The following is a 13398-nucleotide window of genomic DNA, read 5'->3' on the forward strand; positions in this document are numbered from 1 at the left end:
GGGAAATGGCACTGGGAGGGGAAGAAATACAAGGACTCTAGGAAAACTCTTCCGACCTCATTGAGTTGTACCTGAGTTGAAACAGGAGATGGACATGCCCAGACCTAGGAAGGTTCTGTCTCCTGGCCCTTTGGTGAGAGAGATGCTGAACTGTATAACAGTAATGAGGATGGTGAGGGCAGAGACGAGGAAGAAGGCCCTGGAGTATTGTAGGTAGTCAGCCAGGGGAAGAGGGAAAGGAGAGGCTTGGATGGAGCGGAGGTGACCTGCCCTTAAAGAAGGCTAGACAGCAGCTTACCTTACCTGTATCTGGGGCCGGGACCGGAACTCGTACCTCCTGCCTCTTCATGTCTATGGACACCCAGTGTCTTTGCATAAACCAGGGGTTGGAGAATAGTCTCTGGCTTTATTTTTCCGCTGCGCAGAATTCTACTTTACATACATTTTTTAACCACCAGTTTAGGTAATACATTTTATTATGAAAGTTTTTTTAAGAGAAAAACAAAAAGGCTAGACAGGGTTTTGGGAAGGGAGTGAGGGACAAAGGAGGATGGAATCAGGGCGTGTCTTACATGCAATGGAGTCAGAATAAGGAGCCACCAAGTGAGTGGCTTCACAGGCACCAGTAAGGACCCTCTTCCCATCTCCTCACTGACATGTGGAATTCCTTTAACAAGTAAATAAATGATTTATTCCAAAATGAGAGAGAGAGTTGAAATTGTAACTATCACCTTGAGAAATAAATTATGAAGTCACTTTCATACTAAGGTGCTAATGACTACCATTTCTTCTTCTGAGGGCAGTTGTGAGTGCAAAGGTCCCTGGGCATTAGCTTCCGATAATTAAGAGGCTTTTAAGTCATCAGAGGAGGCCAGTTAAGACAAACTTGGGCAAACTTAGCCTATTTGGAGAAGCTGTCATTACATGCCTGTGAGTCAGTGAGGGAGAGAAGGAGCAGGGTTGTGGAGAGGAGAAAGGAGAGTGGTGAGTTACAGGGGAACTGACTGGGCCCATCAAAGGAAGGGGCTGGGATTTAGAAAGCACGCACAGGGTGGCTTCGGTGTGTGGCTCCAGCAGAGATCGTGATGGCACACGGTCCAGAGCCCAGCCAGGAGCCTCTGCCTGTCCTTCGGCACTGTGAACTGCACCCAGTGTGAAGGGGACAGGTAGAGCAGCAGGACACAGTTGAAGCCCAGGAGGCAGGCACAGAAGATGTGAATGTAGCGGCGGGTCTTCTCCAGGAGCCGTCGCTGACCGGGCGGCATGGAAGAGAAGCGGTGCCTGTGGGGAGAACTGGCTGTGGTGGGGAAGGAGGAGGACGTCACGGAAGGAAGGGCATCCCAGGCGTCTGCACCTCCACTCACCGAGAGGACAAGCCCTGCGTCCTGTCCTGGGGGGGCCTCCTCCTCCCTCCACACTTCAGTCTTTCTCTTCTCTGGCTCCAGAGCCTCCCACAAGTTTCTACTTTTCGATATTACTTAAAAATATATATTCATTTCACCTGTCCCCAGCTTAAAAAAACGAAGTGAGATTTGCTCCACCTTGACTCCTTCCCCTTGACACCCCCCTCCCCCACCTTGACACACACAAAATGCTTCCTCCAAAAGGACGCCACCCCTACCCAGCCTACAAAAGGCCTCCTCACCCTGTAGGTTGGGAAGCTCGTTCTGCTGGGAAGGTCATGTCATTTCCTTCTCTCCTCTCCGTCCTAGCTTCTGGCTCACTGCTCTTCTCAACTGCCGTGGAACCCAATCCCTTCGGCTCTAACACCCTTTCCTGCCCCTCCCCCCGCCCCAGGGGACAGAACCCACAGGAGTCCAGACACAAAGCACAAGTCCAATGTCTCTGTCTTACTTGCCAGATCTGATCCAATCCCTTTCTCCCGCCCAGGTCTCCGCTGAACTCCAGATTCCTACAGCAACCTGTCTGCCAAGCCTGGATTTCTCAAGACACACTAACATCCAAGAGGTCTTCGAGAAACATAGTCATCCTCTTTCCGTCCTGCCCCCCGGTCCTGTACCCTTAACTCCCACCAGTCAATCACACGTGTTCTGGCAATTCCACGTCTTTAATGTTCTCGAGCCGATCTTGTATTTTTGTTTCCACTTCTTTAGAACATCCCTTTGGCATCTCTGTCCTGGATTGTCACAACAGCTTTTTACCTGGTCTCTCCGCTTCCAGGTTTGTTCTTTCCATTTATTCTCCACAAAGTTACCAAGATTGATGCCTCTAAAATGCAAATCTAATTATGTCTCCCTTTTGCTTAAAATACTCTGATTGCTCCCCACAACTATGAAGCAAAATCATGTTAACATGAATTGGTAAAAACCTAGAAAGATGGGGTTTCTGCTCACTCTCCAACCTCATTCAGTCATTCAGTACCTCCTCTGTGCCAGGTATTGTGTTAGGTCTGAGGATGCAGTGATTTGCTGGAGATTTTCCATGTGCCCCTCCAGATCTACTCTCCATCCTTGCTCCAGAAGACTGGAGTATTCAATAGCTTTCTTGCCATCCATCCAGCCCTAGATTAGGTGTGACCAATGACAGGCAGGGGCAAAGATCAGAGGTGTGAGGATCATTGTGTTAATTCACTGTTTCTCTCCTCCCTGCCTGCTGAGGGCGGTCCAGGGTAGAGCCCCTGACAGGCGCCCTCGCCACAGAGCCACCCTTCTGGATTCTGGTAACTCCTCCTTTCACTTCTTGAGCAGGCTTCGGAGCAGTAATGACTCTTCCCGCTGACGTTTCCCCAAATCTTTTTCAATTCTAAGGGGACCTTGTAAATAGTCCCTTAACATATAGATTCACCCGTCTGAGCCAAGTCCTCTGTTTCCTGCGAGACGTGGGCCGTAATGTCATGGAGCAAAAAGCTCAGTGACATCTAGACCGCTTCTCTCCCTCCTTTGCTCCCTGTGCTCCAAACTGCTTCACTCTTCTTGCAGTTTCCTAGCCCAACAAGGTCCCTGTTTTGCACCTGTCACACTTCCCGGCTCATCTTTGTTAACATGAGCCAAGATTCATCTTAGTCTTACCTTTCTGGGGGCGCCTTCCCTGAAACCAGCCCTCAGTGCCAGAATGCTGAATGACAGCATTTTGTACTGGCCCTTTCATAACCTTTATCACATAGTTTTGCCATTTGCCTGTCTGTGTCTCCTTCTGGTCCGTGACCACCTTCAGCAGCAAGGACACAGCCTACCAGGCTGTGCACACTCAGCACCCAGCACGGTGCTTGTTTCTGTGTGTGGGTGCACGTGTGCGTGTGCTGCTTAGCTCACACCTTTAGGAACACAAGCAGAAGTACTAACCTAGGGGTCTTCCAGCTACCATCTGGAAGTGTTTGAAAGTTACTCACCAGGGGCCAGGATTATAAGAACTATCACCTTTGTTTTCTACACAGGTTACCAGTGAATCTCTTAACCAAAAGGACCCCGGGGCTGAGCTTTAAGAGCAGCGAGGGGATGAAGCTGGGCACTGTGGCCCATTCCTGCGCCAGGCTTGAGGAGAATGAACCTCAGCCAACAGAACAGTAGTGGCGGCTACTAAAGGAATAAAACACAGAATGAATGTTGGGGGCCTTTTGCATGGAAAATGGTCTGAGTTTAAAGGGGAACTGTAGCCATCAAAAGATTATGTGAGGGGAAGGTGGCAGAGCACATGCTTAGTGTGCACGAGGTCCTGGGTTCAATCCCCAGAACCTCCTCCAAAAATAAATAAGTAAATGAATCGAATGACCGGCCTCCACCGAAAAAAAAAAAAGATTATGTTATCGCCTGAATGCTCCCACCCCTACGCAGTCTTACACAGTATACAGAACATGGAAAAGGGTTTTAACTTGGTCCACATGCACACTCAGGCTGAAGAAAGCCCTTTAAGCCTCATCCGGCTCAGTCGAACAGAGCTGATGCCTTAGGAACAAAAAGAGGCAAAGGCCTATCAAGAATCTGACGGCTCCTTTACAGAAAAGTGCGTGCACAAGGTCTGCATGGAATTTCAGAGAGTTTATAGATGCCTGATTAAGGCATCCCCCAGCCTAGGGAGGAGTCGTAGGCTCACACAACAGGCTGTAAGGGTTTCAGATTGCCAGCCCTCACAGGAAGCGGGGTTTCACGATTTTCCAGAGTCTACCCAGCAACCCCCAGCCCCTCTGGGTGGTGGGCATTATCTCTGCTGCTGTCCATTCCACTTCTGGTAGTGGCCTCCATTCAGATTCAGCACTGCGGTCCAAATGCCTTCCATCCTGAGTGTGCCCAGAGCCACACATGATAAAAAAACTTCAAATAGAATCTGGTGGCATTCTGCATGGACCGTTGTGGTCCATGAGATCCCTGGTGCTGAGAGAGAGCTCTGCCTCACGCACTGCGCCTGCTGCTAGTTTCCTTCACTCGTGACCCTGAACACTGGTGTTTCCTTTTAAAAATTTTTTCTTAAGTGATTTTCATTACTTTCTTTACGAGGATCATGCATATTCTGGATGCAGCATACACAAAGGACATCTCATCAGCTTTAATGCTGTCTCCTTCGGTGATACGGACATGATACCAGAGGGGTTTCCTCGAATCTGTACAATCATTCCCTACTCAGCAAGCATCTCCCCTGCGTTTTAGACAAGCAGTCACTGGAATGTCCTGTCACCATCACAGCTCTGCACTTGGTGGATTTTCCTGTCTCTCACTTGTAGATTCTGTCTGAGACCTTGACACTGCATCTTCTGCAGGTTGTGCTGGAGTCACTGGACCAATCCCCAGCCTCGACTTCTCTGTGGGAATTGCAATGACATTTTGATCAAGAGGAGGAGCTCTGGAAGTTAGGTAGTTGAGGAAAGAGAGGATCCCTAAGGGAAGAGAAGAATTCGAGGTGAGTTTCAATAGACAGATGGTCTTTGGGCTTTTAAAACTCTCACTCATCTTTTAAATACTCAGCTCAAAAGGCCTCTTTTGAAGGCCTCTCAGTGAAGCCAGTCCTCCCTCCCCCAGCCGGGTTCCTTCACTCTCCTGTGTTCTCATTTCATTATGGTATTTTTCACATGGTTGGGGCAAAGCTTGAACCTCTTGGATGCAAATGGTAGTTCCACTACTTTCTCTGTGGTCTTGGGCAAGTGACTCAACCTGTCTTTGCCTCAGTTAGTGGCAGAACAGGTTACTAACTGTAGGTTTTCTCACTCCAAAACCCATGCTCTCTTTACCATACACTGCCTCTTGATGTCCATGTGTCCTTAATAGGAACAGTTATGCTTCTATTTCTCCTAGATTCTGCCTCCCTTTCCAGAAGTGAGTTCCCCTTCCCTCCGTCTAGCATGAGGCAGGGAGGGGACTGACTCACCAGCAAACGTGTATAAGAAGTCACTCCCCCAGTTAAGATGATAGGTCCACAGGAAGGCTGACTCCATGGCCTCCCTAGTGTGCCAGTGAACCTGTGCCAGAAATAGGATGAGGCAGAGAAGCAAGCAGGAGGCTAGGATCAGAAGAAAACATGCCACATCCCATCAGTGTCTTCAGTCAGCCTTGACCGCCACCCCCAGCTCTTTTATTTCCAGACACCATTCTGTATATTGTACAGAAAGGGTCGAAAGGATAGAACTTTGAGGACAGATCACTGTGGGGGAGAGAGAGCAGCTCTGCTCTTCCCTGGCTTAAGTCAACTAACGTGACTTAAGACAGGGCAGGGAGCTGACAACTTGATGTGACTTTGGAGACGAGAAAGGGAGCAAGAAAAAGAGGATGAAAGCCCCCCACAGAGGAACTTAGCTCCCTTGAGCATGTTACCATGGTATCACCCTGCCCGTCCAGGTCTGCACCTGAGATGAAGCTGAGCACGGACACCTTCAGGTCCAAGTTAGTGGTCGTGCTTCCTGTCCTAGGGAGGCAAGCGCTGAAGAGCCAGCCAAGGCCAATGAGGATGGTGAGGACAGAGATGAGGAAGAAGGCCCTGGAATATTGGAGGTAATCTGCCAAGGAGAAGAGAAAGGACAGGCTCTGTCAGTCTGGTGGGGGACCTCTCCTGAAGAAAACCAGGCAGAGTCGGATAGAAGGGAGTGAAGACGAAGCAGCTGAGCTTGCTCTGTGGCACCAGGGCACAGGTAAAGATCTCTCCCAGCTCTTCACTGATCCCTGGGTCCTTTTACTATGAAGGCAACCTCTTCACTGTAAAATTAAAGATAATATGCAAGTAGTTCCGGGTACGTTAACACGTTAACCAACTTACCAGAGGTGTGACTCTTAATATCACAACACAAATTTAAACTTTGTTTTGTTCCTAATTCCAGTTCTAAAAGTAATACACGTTCAGTATGAGCGTTGGAGAGACTACGGAAGTTCCCAGGAGCAGAAGAAACTCAGCCACACCCACCGCCCGGAGACAGTCGTTGGCCTTTTATGTGGTTTCTTTCTGGCATTTTCCTATCCTCTGTACATATGATACTGAATTTCACATTTTTTTAAAAAAAATTATATGGCAAGATGCTTTCCGGGATCACCTGTTGTAAGCATCACTTCTAATGACTACAAGATAGTGTATCACGTCACAACACTTCACTTAGTGACTGTATCATTGTTGGAATTTGTTTCTGTTTGGCTTTTCTCTTTCAAATGTATCCGGCATGCACAGTCTTTGTCAGCTGTGACCACAAAGTGAGGTCACACTCACGTTAACTCCCATATTGCAATGATTTCAAGCCCCAACTTACTGATTGTGGAATTTAACACCCCCAAATCTCTCCCTCCCTCTTTTTTTTTTTTTTTTCTGAGAGTCAAGGTCGCATCTCACCTGTGTTCAAGCAGAGGTCTGCTAAAGTTATTTTGCTCCAGTGCCCTGACCCAAGTGCCATAACACTCCTCCTCTCAGCTCTTGGCTCCAGGGCTCTGCTCTCTTTGGCTCTGGCCCCTACTGACTGGATGCTGTTAAGTGAGAAGCGGGGACATGCTGACTCTTACTTGTTGCTATCACATCCCTAACATGGAATAGATCCTTCCCTTGACTTCCCCAGCAATGTTTTACTGAAGACTTAAGAAATAGAGTAGCTTAGAATTACAAGTAGATGCATCTTTTCAGAGATACTGTAGTATCTTCAATATCTTTTTTAGGGTGCTTCCTGGTCTAGCTTATTTTACATCTCACTGTAGCAATGGCCAGCTCATCCCTACCCTGGAACTTCTCTAAGAACTTCCATACCTAAGGGTTCAAGTCACGCTTGCAAGTAACCTAGAGAGAAGAAATTATGTACAAAGTTTATACCAATCTATGATCCGATTCTTCAGTTTTATTTTGTTCTCTACAATATATCACTGGCTACCATGATCAAAAATAGTAATTTCCATTAAGAAAAACCATACTCCTACCCACAGAGGTCAGTTGCTCTGTGGCTCCAACAAGTTAGTCACATTAAAACATATAACCCAAGGGCAGCACATTTTTTGAAACCTAGGTCATTCAGGATAAATGGAATATATAGCCAGTCAGAACCGTCAGCCTAGACTGAGCTGGATGAAGCCCAGGGTGACGGGCATCTTTTGAAGCATGAAGCCCACAGTCCCTTGTGGGCCCCAGCAGCCCCTACATACAGCCCTGGACCCTTGCCTATGGCCACCTTGACTATAGCTCCTAGGACCAAGGAAGGGTATCTGACCCACATTGAACCGATTCAATTCTTTTGCTTGGATATTTGGATGTGAGGCTGATTGATGCTAATTTTCTCCTTTGCTTGCTTGAATCAAGAAGATGTAAAACAACTGGCCTGGGACATCACTGTTCAGGCACTTCCACACTAATGAACAGGAAACGCTGAGCGGTCGCGACAAAACAAAGCATAAACAAAGATGAACGACAAAGGAGTGCTAGAGAGACTGAGTGACTGGCTGGCTTGATCTTCTTTGTCTGAGATCACAGCCTCCTCTCGAGTCCCCTAAGGTCCAGCAAATGACCCGCCCCTGGGAGTCTACGAGATTCTTCCAAATCTTTGTAAATAAGTTCACTCTTTAGCTTAGGCCAGCTCAAATGGGCTCTGGTATTTAAAACACAAAAGAGTACTGTCTAAGACATCCAGTCCACTTCCTGCTTAAGATGTGTTACAGTCCAGCCTTCCTTCCACCATGAGGGGAAGCCTGCACTTTCACGTTCTTTTTACAGTTCTCTCTTAGCCCCTCATATCCTGAAAACTACACAGACGAGATCACTCATCACTCCACAGGAACAGCTACAAATCTGCGGCACAGCCCAGTCTGACCCCTCAAGGGAACCAAGTCTCTCAGTCATGATGATACACAACAGATTATCTAACCAAACTAAGTAAACACTTCGCTTCAGAGTCTAAAATAGCTGCATTTGGTTAACTTCATAGTTTTTAAGATTCATGTGACCAAACAACACAAAACCTGAAAGTGGAATTCAAGCCTCACCTCTATCTCCTGTAAGATCAAAATCTATTTCAGCTTTTAAACAACAGTTTTTATAGCTGCTCACCCATTAAAGATTCAAAAATTTTAGAACCTGATCACAAAGGTGCTACTTGTACACGTCAGTAAGAAGCCTCGGTCCAAAGAGAGAAGGGTGCCCTCGATACGAGGAAAACCCAGGTGGGTCACCTGTATCCAAACACTGCTGAAGCTTTCCTTAATGACATGCTTGATGTGGACATCAGTTGCAGGAACAGCAAGTGACTCCTCGTTCCTGAAGGCAGTGAGGTTATGCCCTGGAAGAGAGGGCCTGTCACTTTCAGCTCGGGCAGGAAGAAGTACGAGCCACTTGAAAAATTTGCTAACGTCCTTGCTGGGGTGCCCAGGATCATCCCTTCAGTAACTGTGCCCTTCAGAGCACCATGAGGTAGGATGTGAAAGCTACCAAGACCGGAGAGGCCAGTACCCAGCCAGGGAGCGGCAGTGTCTCCCAGGGAACTGAGAAACCACGTAACTGAGAAAGCACTTGGTAACTGATGGACAGGCAGGATCCTTCTCTACCATTATGAAAGTGAAACTTTGCTGGGAAAGTTCTGGAAAGCGAGAGGTGCAGGCAGTAAGTCATCCCACTCCTGTGAGCAAACAGGCTTGGTTCATACGAGATGCTCTTCTCTGTTAAGGCTGTTGAAGCCCTGGAAGGAAGCAGTGGGGGAGCCAAGATGACATGAGGGGAAAGAAGCAGAGGAGAGAAGATACCTGGTACTCAGATGTTCCAAAGAGGCTCTCTTTACCTCACCGTGGGTCCTTCAGCAGAAGTCAAAGCCTGGATGGGGAAGTGGTGCTCCAGAAGGATCTAGCCCCTTTTAACTGCGACGGAGCCAGATTGAGTGGATGGAGGTGGGATGTAGACATGGATTTTGAGGATGAGGAAGGTGCTGCTGGAGAGAAGCTGGGGAACCAGCCCACTTGTCTGGCCAATTTAAACCTCCATGCTGCAGGGTGGGTATAGCTCAGTGGTAGCGTGCTTGGCATGCACAGGGTCCTGAGTTCAATCCCCAGAACCTCAGTTAAAAAATAAATAAATAAAAATTAAAAAACAAAAACACCCTACATGCTGCCACCCTTGCGTCTTCATTCCAGGCACATAAGGTCAAGACAAGACTCCCAGACTCAGGGACAGTGCCCAGAGGAGGTGGTTTTGGAATGGAGAAGATCCTAGATGGATACCTAGCTCCCTGCAGAGGAAACTTTGAAATCTGTTCAGTATTTAGAATCCCTTGTTACCCGGTTGCTATACCAGAACTAAACACCCCTGCATGCCTTGCCGATGCTTATTGTGGGATGGTTTCTGGGGTCCTGGCTCTGGACCAAAAGACCTATGCTTTCTTCCCCACCCTCTGCAAAACAGCTCGAGTTACTCTCTGCAGCAACACACTTCTGTACGTTGTGGTCTGATCTCACCTCTGCCGTGGGGGAAATTAGCAGAAGAGTCTGTTCCACACTGAGATCTAGCAGTGAAAGTGAAGGCTGGTGTTCTTTACTCCCCACGCTTTCTTCCTCCCACCGACAGTAGCTACAGCTCAGAGGCTAGCTGTTATCTAGAACCAGGTGTAGCCATTATCTAGAACCAGGTGGGGTCAGAAGCAGAGGCACAATGGCCTGAAGTGAGTCCAGGACGTAGGAACACGAGTCTACCCAAGACAGCCTGGTGGAGCGCTCAGAAATGACTGGGGACACCATGGGAGAGGGGGCTGAATTCTTGCAATGCAGTAGGTAAAAGTTTGAGGTTCTTGAATTTGGGCAATAATAACATGCTATCATCACAGGCTGACGAGGCCTGGACATGCTGATTACATTTGGGGAATTCCTTGTGAGATCTGTACGGCAGCCTCATGACTGACCCTAGAACTAGGACTAGTTAACACTGGAAATAGGGTGGACACTTGACTTACAACTGTGCCCCCGAAGGACTCACTTAGCTGACATTCTCTGAACAATGAACAGTTGGCGTGATAGGTGAATTCAAGGCTCCAAGAAACAGACTATTTGCTGCTTTGTAACATCTCAAGATTCTGACTCACTATACATTTAAATAACAATCTCAAGGCCTGAGATCCAGCCGGTGTACCCGGTTACATAAACATAACTGCAGCTCAATTTTTATGGCTATTGTCTCCTACTCCATCTCTCTAGAAATGGAATTAGCGAGAGTAAACCTCTGGATACGCACTTTGCTTTGGTTACACCTGTTAACGCGTCCCCAGTGCGCGCAGGAGCGTGTACTTTACTTACTACCACTTACAAATCACTGTTACTGTCACGATAGAAAAATCCTCTCTCGTCGTTCATTTGGTTTGCCATTCCTTAATGACTGACTGAGGTGAAAGTCATTTTCCCTATGTTTAGACATCTGTAGTTTGTTTTGTGAATTGCCTGCTTACAAAAATTCATTTGTTGGGGTATTTGTCTTTTTCATACTAATGACTTATATATATTTTATATATTAAGGCCATTAACCTTTTATCTTTCATATTTATTGCAATTACTTTCTCTAGTTTTTATCTTTAGCTAAAGATGCAGTTGAAATGTCTGCCTGCCCTTGAATTTAGTTTCCTCCCAAGATCTTGTTTCAGGACCCTGCCCCTTAGCTCCAAATAACCACAGCCTCTCCCAAGTAACTGATGCCCCATCCCAGGGCTGGGCCGAGGTGCCCCCTCCCGCCTGAACCTGGGATTCCTGTTTATCTAAGAAGGAGAAGTAAACGCTTTACTCGTGTGTGTCTTCTTTCACAAAACCTGTTCCTTTGTGTAAGTGTACCTCTGTGGGTATTGGGGAAACTGTTCAGTGTAGTTACATTTTTTTCTCTGTGTCTTGGTTCTGGTTGAAAAACTCATGCATATGGTAACTTCTAGCCCTGGCAACTTATTTTTAAATGTTATGTGTTGTATTTTCAGATTTACTTAAATTCACATGCAATTGGACAGTAATTTTCTCTCTAAATAGCCGGCATTTGTTATACGCGTATCTGACACGCACTCAACTTCTCTTCTAGCCAGCAGAACCACCTGACCCTCAGAGTTACAGCTGATGGAGGCAAAGACACTTTGCTTTATCTCCCAGCTATGATCAAGCCCGTCTCTTTCTGCAAACGGCATTAGAATCACAAGCCCACGTGGCACAGCTCACAGGAACAGCTCATAAAAGACAAACGAGTTCTTCCCAGAGAACAGAGACGATATACCACCTCAGAATTTGGGAGAGGAAACCACTGGGGTAGGAGGGAGAGAGGGTAGGCTGAGGACACCAGAGAAAAGAGTGGCTAGGCTCACAGTCCGGCTGAGATCCCTCCTGGACTTGGAGAGGTGAGGGCCAAAAGATCTTGGAGGAAGAACGATGCAGGGCCAATGTGGCAGAAAGCTCTGGAACCGTGGGGCCTGTGGCATCAATTTAGAGGCACTCACAGGGTGGCTTGGGTGTGCGGCTCCAGCACAGCTCATCGTGGCACGAGATCCAGAGTCCTGCGTAGAGCTCCAGGCCATTCTTGATCACCAGGAACTGCACCCAGTTCAGTGGGGACACGCAGATCAGCATGAGGAGACTAAAGCCACAGAGGCTGCCACAGAACATTCGGATGTAGGTGTGTGTCTGATCCATATGCTGCTGCTGCCTCTGGGGTGGCATCGAGGCACTCGGATGTTGGTTGGTGGGGAGAGTAGGCTACAAGGATGAGGGATGAGGGAAATATTGCCTACTCATAAAAGAAAACCCTTGATCCCTGGGGTCTCCTGCTCTTCTCTACCACAAGCATCCCCCTGTGGGTTCCATCTGTGGCTCCTTCCCTAGCCCTTCTGTAAAAAAGCAAACATTTCAGGGCCCGCTTTTCTCTATCTCTGGGATGCTCTGTCTGGGCCCGCCTTCAGGTAAGTCCTCTTCCTCTCATCCGAACCAACGTCAGGCACCTTCTTACCCTTTGGTATTTCCGGTTCCCCTTGACTTTGGGAACCTTGGGATGGTAGAAGGTAAAGGTTACTGGGTCCTTCCTCTCCATCTTGGCAGCCAGTTCACTTTCTAACTGCCACGGAATTTGTCTCAGTGCATCCCCATACACTGGCAGAATCAAAAGGGGCCGGAAACCAGGGCACAGATCCCATTTCTGTTTCCCGTCCCGGGCCTGGTCAGATCAGGAAGAAGTCATCACCTTTCAAGCACGTGCATACATGCGGATGCTCCTCACCCTCCCTGCTCTGATTCCTCCCAACTCCTTTATTAAATACATCCCCCCAAATTCTGTCAGCAGTTGCTGTGTGTCAGGCTTTGTGACAGGTCTTGGGACTTAAAAGAGAAATAAGACGTAGTTCCCCAAACGCAGATAAGTGTTAACTCGTGTCTCCAGGACTCAATAGCTTGTGGTTACGATTTAAGATTTTTTTTTAATCTTAATCTACCAAGATGTATAAATAAGTATTTTTTATATAGATAGACACATCTCAGTAGCCCAGCTTCATGTTCTTGCCCCAGCTGTAAGTGGAACGCCCCAGGTGTGCCTCAGCAGGTGCAATGACCAGTCTGTCAGCCAGTCTTTCATGCAGCATCTGCTTTTTTCTTCCTTTCTTGCTCTGGTTCCCCCTCTTCAATAACCTCTACTCATGAAGCCACTTAAGGGTGCAGCCCCTGCCACTGCTGATTGGGCCCTGTGGAAATGCCAGCACCCCCAGCCCAGGGGGCTACCAGCCAGTGTGCTGAGAGCTACCGCTCAAGGGAATGCAGCAGTGCTGGGTTCTACGTGGGCTGAGGAGACAGCCCTTCCCTCGTTCCACAGCCAGCACAACGTACGCCCAGAGTATTGCCAAGTCTCCTTTTCAAATAACTCTCTCAGCATTGTCCTGACTCCTCTCCCCACAAGGGCTCAAAATCAGTCCAGGATGCTGAACAGATGTCTTCCTGTTCCACAGCGTGAACACTGGTCCAAATAAATGCCCAGCTGTATCACCAGCTCTCGTTTTCCTAAGCTGGG

General features: G+C 47.9%; 1 protein-coding gene across 2 annotated transcripts; it reads right to left on the reverse strand.

The window, feature by feature from the left end:
- Positions 1 to 458: 458 nt before the first annotated feature.
- On the reverse strand, positions 459 to 12587 carry TMEM202 (transmembrane protein 202). 2 transcript variants are annotated; one of them, XM_072951094.1, is made up of 6 exons: positions 12352 to 12587; positions 11846 to 12101; positions 5792 to 5941; positions 5317 to 5448; positions 1646 to 4828; positions 459 to 1281 (listed from the first exon to the last, which is right to left on the reverse strand). In XM_072951094.1, the coding sequence occupies exons 1-5, from the start codon at positions 12430 to 12432 to the stop codon at positions 4632 to 4634; spliced, it is 816 nt and encodes a 271-aa protein (XP_072807195.1). In that variant the 5' UTR covers positions 12433 to 12587; the 3' UTR covers positions 459 to 1281; positions 1646 to 4631. The 2 variants fall into 2 exon arrangements, with proteins under 2 accessions (XP_072807195.1, XP_031547522.1); XM_031691662.2 differs by having other exon boundaries at positions 459 to 1297.
- Between the last annotated feature and the right edge of the window lie 811 nt (positions 12588 to 13398).

This window comes from Vicugna pacos, chromosome 27, assembly GCF_048564905.1.
Source record: "Vicugna pacos chromosome 27, VicPac4, whole genome shotgun sequence".
In the NCBI taxonomy this organism is placed as follows: domain Eukaryota; kingdom Metazoa; phylum Chordata; class Mammalia; order Artiodactyla; family Camelidae; genus Vicugna; species Vicugna pacos.

Bases quoted from the DNA above. Each gene is read 5' to 3' on its own strand.
- TMEM202 (XM_072951094.1), bottom strand. From the start codon at position 12,432: ATGGAGAGGAAGGACCCAGTAACCTTTACCTTCTACCATCCCAAGGTT. The intron at 12,102-12,351 runs GTAAGAAGGTGC...TCATCCTTGTAG, and splicing joins GGAACCGGAAATACCAAAGG to CCTACTCTCCCCACCAACCA. The intron at 5,449-5,791 runs GTGCAGACCTGG...TTCTGATCCTAG, and splicing joins CGTGCTCAGCTTCATCTCAG to CCTCCTGCTTGCTTCTCTGC.